The sequence below is a fragment of the Rhagoletis pomonella genome, unplaced genomic scaffold, assembly GCF_013731165.1.
Source record: "Rhagoletis pomonella isolate Grant_MI unplaced genomic scaffold, Rhpom_1.0 Rhpom_scaffold_00005, whole genome shotgun sequence".
Lineage (NCBI taxonomy): Eukaryota > Metazoa > Arthropoda > Insecta > Diptera > Tephritidae > Rhagoletis > Rhagoletis pomonella.
Genome location: NW_023458559.1, coordinates 35,096,780 through 35,116,495, shown reverse-complemented (window position 1 = coordinate 35,116,495; position 19,716 = coordinate 35,096,780). Strand labels below are relative to the sequence as shown.

General features: G+C 38.5%; 1 protein-coding gene across 1 annotated transcript in view; it reads right to left on the bottom strand.

Annotated features, from left to right (window-relative positions):
- LOC118740078 overlaps window positions 1-16,290 on the bottom strand; it is a 30,552-nt gene extending 14,262 nt beyond the window's left edge. The window contains exons 1-8 of the mRNA XM_036471571.1: window positions 16,261-16,290; window positions 16,025-16,184; window positions 15,602-15,969; window positions 15,444-15,529; window positions 5,433-7,686; window positions 3,077-3,263; window positions 2,943-3,013; window positions 2,250-2,884 (exon numbers count right to left, since the gene is read on the bottom strand). Of these exons, the coding sequence (XP_036327464.1) occupies window positions 2,250-2,884; window positions 2,943-3,013; window positions 3,077-3,263; window positions 5,433-7,686; window positions 15,444-15,529; window positions 15,602-15,969; window positions 16,025-16,184; window positions 16,261-16,290 (3,791 nt within the window). The remainder of the gene's footprint in view (window positions 1-2,249; window positions 2,885-2,942; window positions 3,014-3,076; window positions 3,264-5,432; window positions 7,687-15,443; window positions 15,530-15,601; window positions 15,970-16,024; window positions 16,185-16,260) is intronic.
- Window positions 16,291-19,716: the final 3,426 nt, after the last annotated feature.

Here is a 19,716-nt window from a genome sequence, read left to right as displayed (position 1 = left end):
ACGCAATTTTGTGGTGGAAAAATCGATGGCGCGTTTGCACTGTTGCAGGTGAATGGCAGCTAAATAGTGCAATAGAATAGTCATGGGCAAGGATGGTGATGCCATTATCGTCGAACGATGATTCGTGTATATCCTATAGAGCTTTTTTCCACTTACATAGGTATGTGTGAGTCAAGTAGAGCAGACCACATGAGAATATTACATCCGGGTGCAAGGCCTAGTTCGCCATAAAGAATCGCATCATTCAATAGGTGGACATGTTCAAAGAACCAGATCAACATGTCAAAACTTAAATCCCACTCGGATACCTTCATGGATAAAAATGCCATCGACTGTTACGACGAAAACAAGAATTCTTTCTCGGATACCGGTGTAATGATCCCAAATAGATCAGCATGACTCCTGTCTGAAAGTGGGGGTTGCTCGACACCTTTAAAATTAACAGCCACGTCCACCGGTAGTAAACCTAAACTTACTGATGAAAGTGCACAGCTGGTGTGGGACAGTAATTAAGCTTTGAATTGTCGATAGACCCTCCCACTCAACTCCCTACGCCGAGAGCTGCCATGATCGTACCCCCTTAAATAACTCTCAAGACGATGGCTTTAGGCCGTACACGAACACGTTTCTGTGCATTGGCACGATTGGCGACAAACACCCATTGGGTATGCAAACAACGAAGATTCATCAAAGCGATTCAAATGCATGATCAGGCGTCTCGAGGGGGAAGGAAGGGTAGTACATACTTCTCCAAGGCCTAGACAAACCGTACAATGCTTACGGGATTCGAGAATAAACTCGTGTCTTAGGTTAAAAACTGAGCTTGGCCAAGGGTATTCTGCTCGCCAACCAAAACGTAAAGGAATTCCGACCAAAACTTACTGCGAATAGTAAGAGAGCATACGCGGTACGTCATGCCCATGATAAACGAGGACTCGCTGCCACATCTACATGATTGTGGCGGAGTACTTAGCTACGGATTTTATTATCTCAACTTAAAGATCCATAAAGAAAATGAGGCGGGGTTGGCTCGGTAGACACCGCCAATGAAACCGTTGGATACTCTTTAAGGAAAGACTAAGGAGACGCCCGACTGGGCCTATGCTTTCTCTTCCAGCGGAGGCATCGGAAGATAGTGGACCAAAAAGGTTTAATGCGGACTCTATGTTTCAGGGATGTAAATTTATTAGAAGCCAGTGCTATATCAATTAAGCAAGGAGTACTTTTGGCATGAGATCATATCGATGGCTGAGTGGAAGATCGACCTATCTCGGCATCCAGTTCTCAGAAAATTTTTTAACAATGCTCTTTCTCAGAAAACTTTTCAAGAACGCCCTACTTCAGAATTTCATTGAAAAACGCCCTATCTCAGCTACCGATTCAAAAACGCCCTATCTCAGCTTATTTTCAATGTATTTTCGTTTGAGATAGGGCATTTTTGAAACGAGTTCTGAGATAGGGCGTTATTCAACCAAATTCTGAAGTAGGGCGTTCTTGAAAAATTTTCTGAGATAGGGCGTTTTTGAACTGGCTTCCGAGATAGGCCGATCTTCCACTCAGCCATCGATATTGGAGCTCAATAAATCAATAGCAACAGCCGCATAAAGCACATGGTTTGTTCTGGCTTCACCAAATTAAAAAACGGAATAAACTGAATGTCAGAGAATACATGCTTTCTTGCATAACTTCGATATAGTAAAGAAATCTATTGACTTAGATATGCAGATAGATAGATAGTTAGTTATAGCATTTGGACCGATAGGTCTACTGTGCCCTTAGCTCATCACAATACCTCGACTAGCGCTAGAGACTATACACTTCATAATAGATCCCGGGAATAAGGAGTGTATGTGCTCCTTCCTTGGCCAAAGGTATTTTATGCTCCTATTCTAGCTGGAGATAAGGTACCTTGATGACCTCAACTGAAGTTTGGATGACAGCGTTATTTGCTTTTGCCATGATAACCGATTGGGTCTAGGAATTTCATATGACGTCAGGATGTAATATTGTCACATCGGTAACCAATCTCCCATTGAAGTCCAGACTGATATTGGTCGCAATGCTCAAGTAAAATTAAACGAGACATTCATTCATTCCAAAAAAAAATTGATCTCTACTGGGCCTTTGTGAGTTTCGTTAAAATTTTGATCGATAAAATTTATAGAGTTTTACTTCCAGAATGCAATGAAAGGTATTGTATCCAAGAAAACAACGAGTTCACATATTTGGAGATTACTTCTTTAGCTTACCGCACTTTGCCCATTGCCGCATCGCAACGTTCCAAATCCATTGTGAGTTCACACGCATCTTCTGTAGTCGACACAGTGAAATCATTACCCCAATTAACTTTTACTACTGTCTGCACGATTATATCCTGCTCGATCGTCTGATCCAAATCAACAGAAGTGTGCAGCTCAATGCCATCCGTGTGAAATGAACTACTTTTGGTATGAACTGTTGAAATGTGTGCTTGCAGATGCTTCTGTGTATTGCCAGTGGCACTGTCACCTATTATGGTGGTAAAGTTTGGTATCTCCATGTATTCGTCCACATGTTGACCATCGATTACGGGTATGACTTTATACATATAGGCACATATACCGTCAATGGCTGTTATGCTAATGACGATATCATTTACTGGCACTTCATATAGCTCGAAATTTACTTCAGCATATTTTTTATGTAGCATATTAAAGCTGGCCATGCGATATGTTACATACGAGGGATCTTCAACTCTGCCGCCTTCTTCGCCTTCACCACCATTGACCAAATATTGTGACAACGTTGGAAAGATATGTGGAGATGCGATGGCTGGTTTCGTATCCGCTTTGCCAGTTAATGAAGTACCCTTGGAGTGGCGACTATCGATCAGTATGTGACTTGTCTAGGCGGCAGTGTAAATTCAGAAATATAGGCTTAACTAATTAGACTGTAAAATTTACCAATAAGTCATCAATGTCTTCACCACCATATTCTTCTTCTAAGTGTGAAGAACTCAACGTCAGTGCGGTATCTAAAAGGTGTAAAACGAGCATTGACACCATTTATGGCGCTGAAGAAAAGTTAATTTGCTTACCTGCATCAAAACTGAATAACTCGATTTTCTCAGCTAGCGTTGTTATCAAGAGTGTGCCATCTTCGTGATAACACTTTAATGAGTCTACTGTCCAGATCATGCGAACACCATCGGCGCGTTGGGCGTAGCTCTCGTTGGCAAAGTAGTCATGCCATTCCAGCGTGGGCTGGGAGTGTCCTCTGTAGACCTGAAATCGGAGAATGTGTATAGTTTTGTAAAACATTGTAAAAAGTTCTTAAATCAGAAGGAATTAATGTGTGATTTTTTTTTAGGCGAAACCTCGGAGTAATGTTAAAAAAAAACAAAAAATGGAAGCGAAGTCGCAAGCAAGCATTCCACATATAAATTCAGCCATTAGATCTTGCAGTCAGGAACATCCGACTGTATTTTAATGGAATCCCCAGAATACCTGCCTGTCTTCGAGAATACCAGGGCATAGGGCTCTGCTGTTGACGCCCGTTATTTTGCCCAATCTGTCCCATTCGGTTGCTGAAAGGTTACTTCGGAAAAAGCGATCAAAGAACCAGACCAACGCGAAGTCCCAAGTGGTTGTGAGGTCGAGATACATTATTTTTGAAAGCTCCTAATTGAACTCGGGAGCTGGCTGCCTAGAAAAGGTATGAAAACTGCTTAATATTCTAAGATGTGTGGGTGTCCAAAATGCAGCGGACGGCAAATAAAGCTGACGGTGAAGCTAAAATCCAAACACTTTGGATTCTACTAGACTTTTTAACGCTCTACGAGATCTGAGAGATTTTAGCGATCCTACCTGAGAGCATTAGGTGCTGGCAGCCATGAACTGGGGCACCCGTAAAGAAACCGCAGGCTCGTCCAAGTGGTCTCTTCCGTGGGTAAGTAAAGAGCCTTCGGAAAAGTTCTACACCTGACTGTTGTACGCGACGCTGGCTTATACCAGGCCCGAATTACATAAACTGGCTTCTGGTGCCGATGAGAGGTAGGCTAGCTTATACAAGGAAATCATCTTCGTTCTGGGAAAAATGGATGGCATAGAGGCAATGCATAAGAATGAGATCTCTGGCAAATTGCGAGCCAGACCTTGGGTCTCGGAAGAATATTAAATACCGTAAGAGATGCTGAAACTCGGTTGCGTATATGTTAAACGAAATATTTTCAACCTTTGATTCGATAATAGTAAATATCAGCACGGGAATAGAGCAGCAAAGTTGTGTCGCTTAGTGGATAAACGAGTTTATTCTCCAAATCGTCGCTTAAAGCAAAGGAGTAGTTAGCTACGGCTTATACTCAATGACGATTGAAAGCCTGATCCGGGTAGCACTGTGATAGACCTGGTGTTAAGAATATGCCGCCTAAGGACGGCACCATTTCTAGGGGACAAGCCGGATCCGAGAACGATCTCATTTGGCTGAATGAAAAGGGGCCGCTCGAAGAGCCCCCGGCGCCAGAAATGTAAGAAGAAGACTCTGAAACTGTAAATAATGAAAGCTCTGCAGATAAAATCTCATTACTCAAAAGCATCCACTGCAACTCTGGTAGTTCACCTCAGCGAGAGGGGTGCTAATTTTTAACCAAGGACCCTGTTGTTAAACACAAGGTTTGCGAACTGAATTCTGAGATAGCACAGTCCCAGCGGCAAGTAAGATTAGAGCATATATATATAGCAGGAATCTGTGTGCAGAACCAATCCACGATACTCCGTTAGGTCTGGACCTAGTTCCAAATTGATCCAAGAGCACATTCCAAGATCTCAGCTAATAGAGTCGAAAGAAAAAAAATACAATAGAATCTCCGGTTAGAAATCTAAGCCAGCCTGGGTTTCCGGAAATAGGTACAGTGAAGGTAAAGAGGGAGCACGACAGTCGGGTCTCCGTAACCAGAACGATTCAGATTTACAACTGGCCAAGGAAGGTCACTCCAGCATCACTTCCCAAAAAGTCGTGTGAGTTTGTTTGCTGTTGCAACAACTAAAAGGTAGCATTTGAATGATTTCTTCGTTTAATCCACTTTCAAATTGAACTGAATTGCCTTAGACTGTGGTTAGACATATGGTCAGATGCGCGGACTCCCTATGTATCAAGGGAACTCTGGCCCGACTACAATATGACGCATACCTCGTATCTGACTTAATAGATCAAGGACAGAAGCATTCAGAAACACTGACCCTTACGTAAACATGCGACAAGTTTAGGACCTCGCTGTAATAAAACTTATCGCTGCTGTTATATAGAAAATCATGAAGAAAGTGCCCAGGATTTGGGGTGTGAATATCGCGGTCTGGCGAATATTAGGTATGAAATGTATATGGTAGCGCAAATAGAGAATGTATCAGGGAAAATGTTTTCGGAAAAACTTTCAAATAAATCACAAAGCTACTCACCTTTCCGCGACGTGTTAGGTTAACAATAAATCCCATTGAGGTGGTCACAATGAGGTGCAAATACTTCAGACCATATTTATTCAATAACTCACTGAGAAACCTTAGTTCATTGTCGATAGACTCAATAAGCAATTTCTTTGCAGATTTTCGCATAACGGGCTCTTCCAACTCTGGCACCATTGAGGTTTTATTCTTCTTCGCTGACACTGCGCTGCCGCGTGCAAGCACTGATTCTTTGAGAGCGGCTTTCCCATTTTTGCTTTTGGCTTTATCCGTTTCTTGCACTGTTCCTTTGGCTTCTTCATACCCTGCTTCTTTCTCCCGTTTACTATCCTGTTGTATTCGTCGTGTCGTTTCCTTGTTTGCTGTACTATCCCTGAGCTCTATTTTTGTTGAAGAATCCTGTTCTTCGGTCATTTCGTCGATGGCTTCCTCCTCGCCTTCGGCAAGTTCATATTGGTACAAACGGTAAACTTCGCCGTTATAACGCAACACCATAATTAAATCCTCGTTTTGATAGTGGACAATAACCGCACCTTCTGGTATGTACATGCGTCGCTTCTCCCTGTTGACCGTCTCTTGCGTATGCCATTCTTGTTCGACATAAGTCTCATTGTGATAAATAGCCAAACCGTTGGGATAATTGATGACAACTTTTGCACATTCGGCTTCTTTATTCAGCACGCGCACAGCAACGTTATTCTTGTTGGTAAAGCGTAAGCACGGTGAGATGCAGGTGTTCCAAAAGCGTGGCCGAAAGATGTTGAACACATTGCCATTAACTTTGAAAATCAAATTCTTGTTCATATCTGTGAAACACCAACGCTCCTCGTATAATTCCAAGCCGCCTTCCTCAAAGTAATACCTCGAGTTCTTTATCTGTATCTCTTGACGTATATCTTCTAGGTTGTAACCCTTTAACAGCGGGTGGTCGCGTGGCAATCCGGGTTTTTCTATCTCGTTCACAGACCCGTTCAGTGTTGTCTTTTCACGTGGATTTAGTTCAGGTATAGGTGTTGGGCCTGCAACTTGCCGCATTTGGTTGCCCATATAAGCTTCGACTTTTTGCCTTTTTAGCGACGTGGGTCGAATGAATATTGACATATCTAATCCCTTGACAGTCTTCTCCACTTTACTTCGTTCCACGAAACTTTGCGTGGGCGCGTAAATTTCTTTGTGTCGTGCTTTTATCATTTCCGGTGTTACCAAAGCATCAAGAAACTCTTCCATTTGGAAGAGTGTGAAATCGCGAAAGCATAATGGGGATGGCAACAGCACAACCTGCTGCTCCTCGCTCACTTCATTGTAGACGCACTTGAAGTGATACAACTTACAGCCGGGCATAATTTCATCCACAACATAACTGCTATATTCCGATAGCCAATTCAGTATATGATCATTCACTACATTTTCGCCGAAGTAGAGCTTTGCATAATATGGCAGCAGATAAAAGTCCCGATCAGCGAGCTCATCGAACGCCTGCACTTTGCGGAAGTTCTTTCTGCAAGTGGCATCCATGTATGTGCGCATCGCATTGTACTCCAAACTGGTGTAGTGTATCGTTTCGAAGGAGTCGGTGTTCGTATACAGCAGCAGCTCGTGCAGCAGTCGGTTATTCGCAGCAATGCATAGACGTTCAAAGTGTTTCACCTTCAAAATACTATCGAAAGCTGTGTTGTAGATATCACGCAATTCGCCATCCAAATCTATTTGGCTCGTACTTTTATATGGCAGTGTAGTGAGCTGTGCTTGTTGGGGCGTGAGTTTGCGCGCACGTTGCGCTATTTGATTCAGCAGCCCCTCCAAGTAGATGGTGATCGTGGCACCATCGCTGGCCATTGCGGGCAATGGTGCAGTTAAGTATGTGCCTTGCATGGCCAGCGACTCGGCGATTTCTTTTAGTCCTTCTACATTCACGTCCTGTGGCATTGCGACATTGGTTATTTGGAAGGGCTCGATATAGTAGCGAAGGTATTGTTGCTGTAACAATTCGATGTCGTACAAGTAGTGGCTGAGTTGATCGTAAATTTGCTGTGTATACTTTTCAGCGAGACAGCGTGAGATTACGGGTAAATAATGTTGCATGTAACCAGAGGGCTTTGTAATGGCGAATGCGCGCATTTCGAAGATGTCTAGCTGTATTTCTTCGAGGGTTTTTGCAAGCAATTCTTTGGTTTCCGGATGCGGTAGTAATACATCATAACCGCATTCTTCGGGCAGAAAGTGCACGATAGCCTGCAGTGGTTGGTTGTTGCTGTGGACGTACGAAAACATTAATTAAATGTGTGAAACCAATAAATGGAAGAATAGGTAGGTGGAAATTGCATTTGAGTCGTTTACGCGATAAAAACTTTTAACATGAGCTGAATCGCTCAACAACAGAAATAGAGCGCATTTCGACATGGAAGACAAGATTCTGACATCGGTTGAAATATTTATTTCATTAATTAAATACGTATGTACCTAGCTTGAGGGATAATTTTGGAACTTCTTCGTCCTTAGCAGATACAACTATTTGATAAGTATTGTTTTCAACTACTTTAAAATTAATGGTACGGACCTGATGGTTCTGTTAAAAAAATATACGAAAGAAACGTACTCAGTTACCTCTATATATGTACACACATATACTTTAAGGGAATCAATCAATCAATCGCGTCCTTTGTGAAATCAATGGAGGTTTACTAGAAAGAACTTGGTAATTTTTACGGTTTTCGACAACTTGCTATGCCTTTCCCTACAAGCTTTACCGCGTTAATTACGATCGGTCAGTGAGCTGCCAGAACCCCCACTTAACACAAGAGCTGTGAATGCCTTCTGCCACCGATACACGCTGGGTTAGATGGTACTTCCAATTGTGCACATCTTAATTCTCTTCCAGCGTTCGCTGAGCTGACATGAGACGTTTCTGTCCAAGCGGTAGTCACAGGTGGTACCATTCTCATTCTACCCGGTAATATCGTTCCAAGGATACCCTTAATTGGCAACTCTGCAGCTACGAGTTTCCAGGAATGTCACTGGGACCTGGTAGCCAGTGCTATGTCCAATTTGCCGAGCAGTTATTAAAGACGACGCTTTCCTTATATTTTGTTAGACTTTTCAGTAAAAATATTTGTTTAATTGTATTTTTGGAATAAACAAAGTTCTTTTTCCTTTTTCAGTAAACTGTTTTTGTTACAAATAGTATAAATAAGCCAAGGCACATAAATACAGGTAGAAGCCAAAATGACGTTGCTCTTATGAGAACCAAACCTTTAAACTTCAACTTGATTTTATTTTATTTCCTATATTTCGTTACGCTTTGAATGTCATATCGTTGTTTTTTTTTAATGTTCGTTAATAACAAATTTTAATTTGCATTTGAATTTTTGTAGTGTTGTGCGGCTTATACTTAGTGTATGTGTTAAAAATGCAACACCTGAAGCGTTGTGTTTTATGTGGTGTTAAATATAAGGCAGATACCACTAATTTTTTAACGTGCCTCAATGTCCTTCGCGTAAGGAACGTTGCGAAAGCAGCTGTGGGCAGAGCTGCAGTGAAATGCCTTGCTGTGCGTTAAACATTTTAAAGAAGTAGATTCCACAAATACACCGGGAGGTACAGGAAAGGCACGTTTGAAGCCAAGTGCTGTTCCTATGACCCTTATGCCGAAAAGTCCCTCCAACAACACTGCAACTCATAAAACAAAAACAGAAAACAACATACACGTTTTATCAAATTTTAACTAAAGAAAATAAATAAATAAGAATAAACTTTAAATATACTTAAAAACGTCAACCAGTGAAATGTATTTTTTTATTTTTCCTTACACACGCTCATTTTTATTTTTACTCTCCCGAAAACTTTGACTTTTGTAGGTTTTATGTCAATTTGGCTTCTAGCTGTTTTGTTTAAGCAATGGAAAATAAGGCAAAATTTGTTTTATTTCCAACCTTTGATAGAAATAAAACAAAACTCAAATTTTGGTATTATTTCCCATTTGAAAGTGAAATAAAGCAAATTTTGCGTTATTGCCTTCAAAAGGACGGTACGACTTGCCACATGGCGCATGAACTAATAGCCCTATTGAGAACGACGTTCCCACGACGCATTATCGCACGAAACTAGGAAGACAAATGTCCTCCGAGATTTTGCGATTTGACGCCATTGGACCTCTTCCCCTGGGGTTACGCGAAAAGGATGGTCTATGCAAGCAAGCGCGAAACGATTCAAGAGCCAGATGAGTCGCATTTAATGGATACATATTGTTTTTCATAAATAAATGTCAGAGCCATAAAACATGATGAAAAAAAAATCTTCTTGCCAAATTTTTTAAAACCTGTTTTCTCATTGAATCACCCTGTACTATTTAAAGTGCTTCAACAAACCATTCTGATGAAAATTGTCAAACAAAAAAGGAGATGTACTTCATGTGTATTTTCACAACTTTTCAGGAACTCTGTTTCTACGGACAAATTAATTGAGATACAGGGGTTTCATTAAAATTGAAAATTGTATGCTAGATTTTTTATTAACGAATCTCTTTTTTTTATTAAAAAGGGCCTATACTTAAATACCATTGCGAGGAGAATATATTATCGTTCGGTTGTCTGCTACGACCTGTCGCGGTAGCACGGATCCGAGTGATCCATCTGAATGTGAGCTGTAGCATGGGTTATGTGGACTTTAAGGCTTAAAATGCCATACAAATGCAAGGATATTATAGTTTAAGGATGTGAAAACTATCATGCTATTTAAAACGCTTCCCGAAAATTAGTTTTTGGAACCTTCTCTAATTGGAGCCATTTGTATCAATTCTACTCTGCTTATGGCAAAAATACTATAGGAAAAGGGTTTTGATATTCAATAAAATACGTTTGAAATACGAATTTTATTACTAGGTAAATATGTACCTATATACCAGGAATAAAGGATCATCGTAAACACGCATTTTCACAGAACAAACGATTTCCCAATGGGCCACTATTTAATACATTATAATATACCTTGATACAATGGTCGAAAAAATTATAGCCCCACCACATTTTGACAAGTTTTAATATATTATTTTTGTTGTTATTTAATGGTTATTTTTTTATAAAAATATAGTTCATTCTTTAACAAAACCCGATTTTTTAATTAGATTTCAAATGGCTAAAAATTACGGTTGATTTTTTAGAATCTGTTTTGTCCCATTTGCTGCCATATAAGGAATACACACAATTTATTTTTATATGAAAGAAGACCGAAACACCTTCGAAAAAAAATTCTAAAAATTAGCGGTAATTTTTAGCAACTTGAAACTTGCACTTTATTCTTCTAGAATGCACACTCAGAATCTTTCTAGCAAATCTAATTATAAAGGTGCGAAATTAATTGAGAGTATTGCACAAAGTTTGCAACTTGAATTTACAGGAATTTTGTTAATGAATGAACTACATTTTTATAAACTAGTAACCAAAATTAAACAACAGCAAAAATTATATGTTAAAAATGTTGTAAAAATGTGGTGCGGCTATAATTTTCGACCACTGTATGTATATTTTCTATGCGAAGTAAAATCCGCACTCCAACTATAAGCGTGTAAGATAAGAAATTCTGAGATATGCAAATGCGACATTCAGAAGTTTGCTCTCGAAATGCCGACACTTACAGTATATGCAAATCGTTTTAAGCTGCCTTAAGTTCACGTTCAAGTTAGCAAGTAAATACCGGCGTAGATACCGATTTCACAAACTAAACTTTGAGCGCGTGTGTTTGTATAATCACATGCGTCAGTATGTGTAAGTAAGTGGCAAGCAAATACCATAAATTCTGGTGTTTCTATTGCAATTTTATGTTGCACATAAGCATGATGCATGTGTTGCAAGCTTTTTGATAAACTCTATACATCTTACAGTAACAACAACTTGTCTTCTTTGCCTTTGTACTTACATGCATATATGTATGCAATAGTAGCACTCAAGTTTCCTTACAAGTTTGAGCTAAGTTTACAAAGTGCGCATGAAAGTGTGCGGGTTTATATGAAAAGGATATTTGCATGAGTTAACAAACAGAGCCGGCGTTAAAAAATTTCCTTTGCAATTATAATTATTTTAAAGAAAATCTTGATCCATATTATTAACCTACACTTCAAACAAATTATTATGCTGCCACGGGAAACATTTTGCTTGGTGTTGGTTTATCCTTTCAACAGCGTGACAGGATGATGTCCATATATTGGAACGAACTTCCGTCATTGGGTATCAAAAAAATGTTTCTTCTTCTTCGATATGTTAAGGGAATAAGGCCAATAGAATGAAGAGAAAAAGGGCCCAGGCGCCCGAACTGGAGAAGTTAAACTTACGTTACATATCTACTTCGTCTCTTTACCAATATACATACATATGCACATACATATTTATGTACATTAGACTGCATCACTCCCCATACAAAAAAAAGTCGCTACTATTTTTCCATTGGAATTATAAAATCTATTATATTTTAAGATGCCCACCAAAATATTTCGGAAAAATATTAAGATTTAAGTGAGCTGGACCGATTTTGAAATACCTTCAAAAATTTAGTTTTTTATGAATAAAAATAGTTTTTTAAAGATTTTTTTTGAAAAGATCCCCTAAAACGACAAAACGGCTTAAGCTTAAAAAATTTGCAGAAAAATATAAAAAAAAAATTAAAAAAAATTTGAACGGAATCGTAATGATGAGATTTTTGGTGCTGTTTTTAAACTTTTTTTAAATATTGGTATAACAAAAACTTGAATAACTGAACCTAAACTCTTCCGATTTAGACTTAGGAGGTGTCATTAGAAAGGTATTTTCTCTGCCTTTTTATTTCTTTGCTAATAAACTCATTCAAAGGACGAAAGAGAAAGGTAGGACGAAGGAACGTCATTCAAAGTTGAATTAAGATGTGTTGGTATTTGAAAAAAAAATATTGGGACACGAATGACTTTTGGTTTTGGACAGAAATAAAAAGAGTGTGAAAATACCTTTCAACTGAGATCCCATAAGTCAAAATCAGAATAGTTTTGGACCAGTTATTCAAGTTTTTCGTAAATCAATCTTTGAAAAAAGTAAAAAAAACAGCATCAAAAATCTCATTCTTACGATTCCGTTTAAAAGATTTTTAAATATTTTTATGCAGATTTTTTAAGCTTAATCTGTTTTGTCATCTGAGGGGACTTTTTTCAATAAGTTATTTAAGAAACTGTTTTTATTCATAAAAAACTACATTTTTGGAGGTATTTTCAACTCGGTCCAGCTCACTTAAATCTTAATATTTTTCCGAAATATTTTGGTGTACGTCTTAAAATATAATAAATTTTGTAATCCCGGCGGAAAAACCGCAACTTTTTTTGGCGATGCAGTCTAATGTACATACATCTGATTTTGCTTAAGGTTATATTTTTTGTCTTTTTTCTATCTGCATCCCTAACTCTACTCCTGCTGTTCTAATTACATTTATTTTATTCGGTTTTCCTTTATCGTCATTTTTATCTTTATACTCTATCGATAACAAAATCGATAATAGCATCCAACAAAATATCGATATAAATATCGATAAATACATCGATGATAAATTCGATAAAAATTCCGATAGCAAAATCGAAAACAAATCGATAAAAATATCGATACAAAATCGATAAAAATATCGTTAACAAAATCGATGAACCATCGATAACAAAAATCGATGAGAAAATCGATAAAAATATCGGCAACAAAAATTGATAACAAAATCGATAAATAATCTATAGTAAAATCGATAAATAATCGATAACAAACTCGATAAATAATCGATAACAAAATCAATAAATAATAGACAACAAAATCGATAACAAAATCCAAAAACAATCGTTAAAAAACCCATAAAATATCGATAGCAAAATCGATGATAATATATATAGCAAAATTGTTAATAATATTGGTAGCAAAATCGATACAGATATCGATAAAAGTGTCAGTAATATAGGCAGCAAAATCGATAAAAATATCGACAACAAAATCGATAATAAGATCGATATCAAAATCGATAAAACTATCGATAACAAAACTGATAAAAATGTCGATTTTTATATCAATAAGTCCAGAGAATCCCGAAAATCTCCAAAATCCTAATATAGTTCCCAGATTGGGTCTCTGTGTCTCTATGTATATCCTTTTCGCTATTATTACCTTTATATTAATCTTTCTTCCTCTATCTTCATCTTTACATTTATCGATACCTTCATCCTCATCCTCATCTTTTTATTTTTATTTTTTTTACTTTTATGTTTATCATTTTCTTCATCTACATATTACCCTTCACCTTTGCCCTTATATATGTAAGTAATGTGTTTAAATTTACTTTGGTCTTCATTTTTGCCTTTGGCTTTAAGCATCTTAGTTTTTGTTTTTATTTTTACCTTTGCCTTTATTCTTTTCTTTATCTATGTTCGTACTAACCTTTACATGTATTGGGCTTTTTCTAAGAGTTATTCTTTAACCTTTTATTAGCAAGTTTTTGTTAAATTAAGAACATACATTCAAGAAGCAATTGTTTCCGTCCCAACCATTTTCGTTGCATAATTTCCGTTGAATTTGTCAATTTACTCCCAACCAATCAATCGCCGCCAAAGGAGTTTCACTTAAAAAAAACGCGAGTAATATAAGTAACATTTATGTAGTCAGAATCCGATGACAACCTATGGAAATGCTGCCAGGCACCTAAGCTCTGGGACTTATGAATGAGTGCAACCTGCCAATCCTACTTCGCAATTGAAGGAATATATAAATATGTATGTATGTAGGGATGCTTAATGCAACGCTCCCGCTTCAATTCCCGGAGCATTGTGATGTGACGAGTTACTTCATTGACCTAGCAACCTGTCTCGATCGCATAGTAACTACACTGTCTCAACACAAACCAACGCTATATATTATGAAAGAAGATGTCACCTTGCCAAACTTTTCAGAAGACAGTACTACTCCAGAGGGACTGCGAATTCTTATGGAGGGTTAATGTTTTGGCATTTTGGCCAAAAGTGGGAAAAGTTTATCGTACAAACGACTTAAATTATAATTTCTGACTTCAGACATCTTGAATAAAATTTGACGAGTCATTTTTTCGTAGAACACTTTAATCTTCTGACTCTTACCCTATAGGTCTTTTTGATCCTGATTTTGAAGGCGTTCCACGCTATACCATTAAAAGTTGACCCCTGTTGACAAAAATGCTTACTAGGGGTCACGAAAGAAAAAAATTTGCGGCTAAACGTAATTGCGCTGTAGGGGTCTTTATCTCTCTCTTAGCCTCAGTTTTCGTCTGTCACACCTCTGCAACGTTTTTAAAGCTGAATATTCAGCAATAAACGAAGCTACAAGATGACTCCAGTGGCTATCTTTTCTCACAGTCAGGCGGCTATCAAACCACTTAATTGTGACAAATCCACATCGAATATCGATATATATTTATATCAAGTTGAATGAGAATCCTGTGGCGCTATTTACAGTAAAGCTAGTCCGAAGAGCGAAAGTGACCTTAAGCACCTTCCTTACAAAATCATCGCCTGCAAAATAAATTTCGCAAATGCATAATTATTGAATTGGGTCTATTGTGCTCTCTCAAAAGCTGTCAGCTCCTCCTCGATGGCACCACTGCTTGCCTGAGCTCAGCAATGAATTAAATTACATTTAAGAAGCTAACAACTAGAAACTCTGAAGTTTCCTAAGTAGGCATCGATTGTTGTAGCAGAGACCAAAACGGAGATGGGGAGTGTGAATGCGTACATGTGTAAGGACTTTACCTATTGATGGCATTTAAAGTGCAATTTATTGTTAGTCAAATTTCACGAAAGTAGGATTCGCAATACCTCGCAGCTGACATTTGAGTATAGTTTTATTTTAAAAGCTATTAAAAGAAGTTCAAGTCTTGACGTCGAAGCTTTCAATGCAAAATATTGTTGTAAAGATTACTCTAATTTTCTTCGATATTTGTATGCAACACATAAATAAATAAAATGTTAGGCACTTACGCCACTTGAGATTTACATACCTTAACAGTTTTACATAAAAGTCATTGTCCATATCGCCAACGAGTACTATGTAGAGCTTTGAATTTTCCGGCTCGTCTTGTATATACTGCAATATAAGAAATTTATGAAATTCAAAAAATCCTAAACTGAACTTCTGTCACATGCACATTACACTTACAAGCTTCTTTGAAAGCAGCGGTGGACGCCCGATAGTATTGTGCTGCTTTGGCGCTAATTGTGGACACACAGGAAGGCTAATGACAGACTTGTTTTCAAGCGCCGTATTCGAACCTTTTGCTCTATTTTGAGGCCTGTTGGGCTTTTCGGGCACATTCGGCGACTTCGCCTGTCCCTTTTTGCTTGCGGCGATTCCATTTTTTGATAATGTGGCACCAGTGGGCACATTGAGATTTTCCATCCAGAAATCGATTAAACTAAATTTCTGCTCATCAGCAATTTTTTTGGAGGCCTGCATATATTCACGACGGCAGCGTTCGATAGCCTCCGTGGCAACAGTGAAATCGTCAAAGCGTTTGGTATTACGAACTGTGTGGAAATGACAAAAGATTTCTTCGTAAGATTTAGAAATAATCAGGCTCACCTTTCAAAGCTAGCATTTTCGCTTCCTCCTCCAAATCTATTATCATAACACGTCTTCGCATACCCGATTGCACGCGTTTCTTGAACTCATCGCGTATCGAATATAGTGAATTCGTATGAAAATTGATGGCATAGAGCTTGTAATCGCGATAGCTAACCGCCTAAAATAATTTAACAAAAACGAATGGCGTTTCCACAAGAATATTGAAGAAGAAGAAAATTTGTATAGCAACTCACTGGCATGTGCAGAGAATTTTTGGTGGTCATTTGTTAAGGATATTTTTGGTTTATCGCCTTTGTTTAAAAATATATTTTATATTTTTTAAGACTTTCTCTTATGTTCTTATTAATTCCTAAGTTTGTATACAAAATATAAAAAGTATAATTCGAAAATGTATTTAACAATGTGTGATTGAATAATTCAAAACAAGGCACATTAAAAATTAAATTTCAAACGGAACAGTGTTGTAAAAGGTGCTAGAAAATGTTTTGCTTCTTCTTCTTTTGGCTTCTTTCCGAAAATCCATGGCGCAATAATTCAGGTGATTTCGTAATGCCATCTGTCGTTCGCTACTTTAGTAAGCCTCTCGGAAATAAGTAGCTTGCAAGTTTGTAAGGGTATTTCTGTTGCGCCAGTTCATATGCCTTACAGTTCACCCAATGTGGCAGTGTCCCGGAACCCATATCACCTTTGGGAGAAATGTCTCAGCCATCTCGTTAATGGATGTGAGGCATTTCATGGCTACAACGGAGGTTGTCGACTGCTACTTAAGGAATTTTTTTGCCGCCAGGCTGTCAGTGAAGATGTAGACATACAATTGGGATATCATATCACACTTAAGTTTTGTGGCCCTGTCGATTGCCATCAGTTCTGCCTGAAAAACGCTACAGTGGTCCGGATGAAAGCTAAAGTTGCCTTTACCAACCAAAATCGACCAGTGTAAGTGGAAATTCAACCGTAAAATGTAAGTGTTTTGGCTGGCCGATATCTCAGTCGATTTTCCAGTCGACAGAAATCGACCCGTGTAAAGGCAGCTTAAGGGAGATTTCCAGTTATTCGGAGTATACACCGCATTCCTAGTGAAGAGCACTAAGTCCTCGACTGTGGCATCATTGGTATAGTTTGCTAAGAGATCTTTTAATTAGATCGGTCAATGTTGAGAGGTGTTTGCCCGAAATTGCTATTACAATATCGTCGGCATATGCAATTATCTTCCCGTCAATGCCGGAAGGAGGCTGTCTATTGCTAAGTACCACAGAAGCGGAGAGATTACTCCCTCCTTGGGCGTACCTCTTCCCGAACGATTCAACTCATTCATTCGATAAACGAGGTTGCTTACACCCAAATTTATCAACGATGACATAGGATACACGAGGCTAGTTTGCACTAGGGAGTGGAGTGCTGTTTCAATTGATCTTACCTTATTCTACGCAAGCTGGGTTGCCGAAAGTTTGCTACTCACCTTGTCTCTAATATGTTCATCTATTAGTCGTTCCAAAGATTTCAGCAAGAAGCAAGACAGACCTTAAATTGGCCTAAAGTCTTTGCGTCTCGCATGAGTTGTTTTTACTGCTTTAGGAATGAAAAGAAATCTAACCTCCCCCCATTTGTGGGGTATATAATTAAATCAGTGGTTGGCGGGCCATAGCTCAGTTAGCGCTCTCTGAGCACATGTGTGTTTAACACGTATACGAAGAGCGGCAGCTGAGCAGTGTATTTAACGCAGCTAGTCTCCGATCACTGAGTTAAATCATAACGCTACTTCAAAGACGAGTACGAGTAGATGTGGGAGCAATCATGTCTGGTTCTGAAGACTTGTACGGTAGGAAGCTGCTAATAGTCCGCTTTGTATTCTCCTCAGTAAACGAGATTATCGTTGTTGCCTGCGAATCGAGTGTTGGTAACCTTATTGTGGAGGCAACCTGGAAAGTGCGTTTATATTAGAAGCTCTAATACTTAATGAGGTAGCTTATTTTGCTAGGACACGTCGATAGTATCTTGCGTTAGTCTGCTGGCCTCGGAAGAGCTTTCTATCTTTTGACAAAAGTTTCTCCATGAGGAGCGCTTGGCATCTATCGCCGCATACTTAAATCCGCGTTTCCAGTTTTTAATTTCGCTCCAAGAATTGCATTTCTTAGCTTCATTAAATTTTGATGTACATTCCCTTCTGGGCGATTTCCATCGACCACCTTGGAGGTTTTGGTTTCCTACTTGTCGCCCTGGTCGGCCAGGCTTCCTTTTCTGCACGTTGGAATACTTTAGTTAGGTCATCAACGACCTGATAAAGTTTAATCTCTGAGTTTATCTGGGTAGTGGAAACAGAAAGGCTGTTAGAAAAAGTAGTTTCCGAAAGAGAATTATCTTTAGAGTCATCTCTTCAGTAATTCAAAAGTTCTGCCCCTTGTTTATTGACACATGCCATGTCAAGGACTTCCCTTCTAACAAATGTAACGAAGGTAGAGGTGTCACCTATATTGGTAACCTGTAAGTATAAACAATTTTTTTTTAAGTTCCAACCCTTGCTAACCTGCAACTATTTTTCTTTCCTTCTTATAATGTTCTATTCGTTTTAAGACTTTCAAATACCCTCATTCCCTTCATCACTTTCAATTCCATCCCATCATCTTTCCCACTTCCCTAGCAAATATGCTTTTGCCTAACTCATTGTTAATAGGTATGTAAGTCTTGTGTAATTATTTACAAAGTACTCAATTGCTGGTAAGTTTAGTGGTTCATTAACGACCCAGAGCAAGCAGACTCTTCGTCGTGCCCCATGTGTAGTTATGCATGTGGCTAGCCATCATTCGTCCTTAACTACTCCATTAGTTGCCTAATTGTTAGACGCACATATTTTTCATGCAACGGTGCAGCAGTGAGTAGCGTTGTTATTGTTGTTGTTGTTTAAATTACTTTCAAGATCTGCATCCAGATTACTATAAGAATTGTATTGCGTATTGTATGGATACGTGGCAGGCTCTCACATTTATTTGCCTACGCAAATGTAAATGCCTCAAGCACTCGCACAATCATTGTGACTGGGTAAATACTTGTAAGAGTACACATGCGTAGAGGTAATAAGCGTAAGTGGCTCTTAGAATAAATGACTACCCTACATGATGCTACTGGGAGGCGGCACTCTGCCTCTCAGTGCTGTAATTAGTATAAAGTAGTTGAAGCAATTGGGACTTCTTTCTTCGAAGGAGGCTGGTATTTACATCTAGTGAGTTTACAGTTACCAAGTAATTTATAATAGAACTATGTATTTCAGTAATTTATTTGCATAAAAAATGCTTGATCTATTTCAATCAATACTCGTATTCGTGTTAACTGACACTTTACACGATTGAGCCTTGTAAACTGCATGCACCGCAATTACTTAATTAAAAATCTATATAAAAAGTTGTCACGAGAATACTTATTTGACAAACGATTTTCTGTTTTTTATGCAAACACTATTATGGCATAAATATGTATTATTCAGTCGACGGTTTTCCTGGTTTTAGTAGTAGGATAACTGTTCCAGACGTCCAAATATCGAAAATGATGAGAGTGGCCAGCGACGAATTGAAAAGCTTATTGAGAAATTCAAGCGTTTTAGCCTTAATACGCATATGGCCTTGGGTACTTTGGATGGTTTTGTCAATTCATCGCTGGTGAACGTAAGGGGTGCTGAGGTATTTGCAATCCTCAAG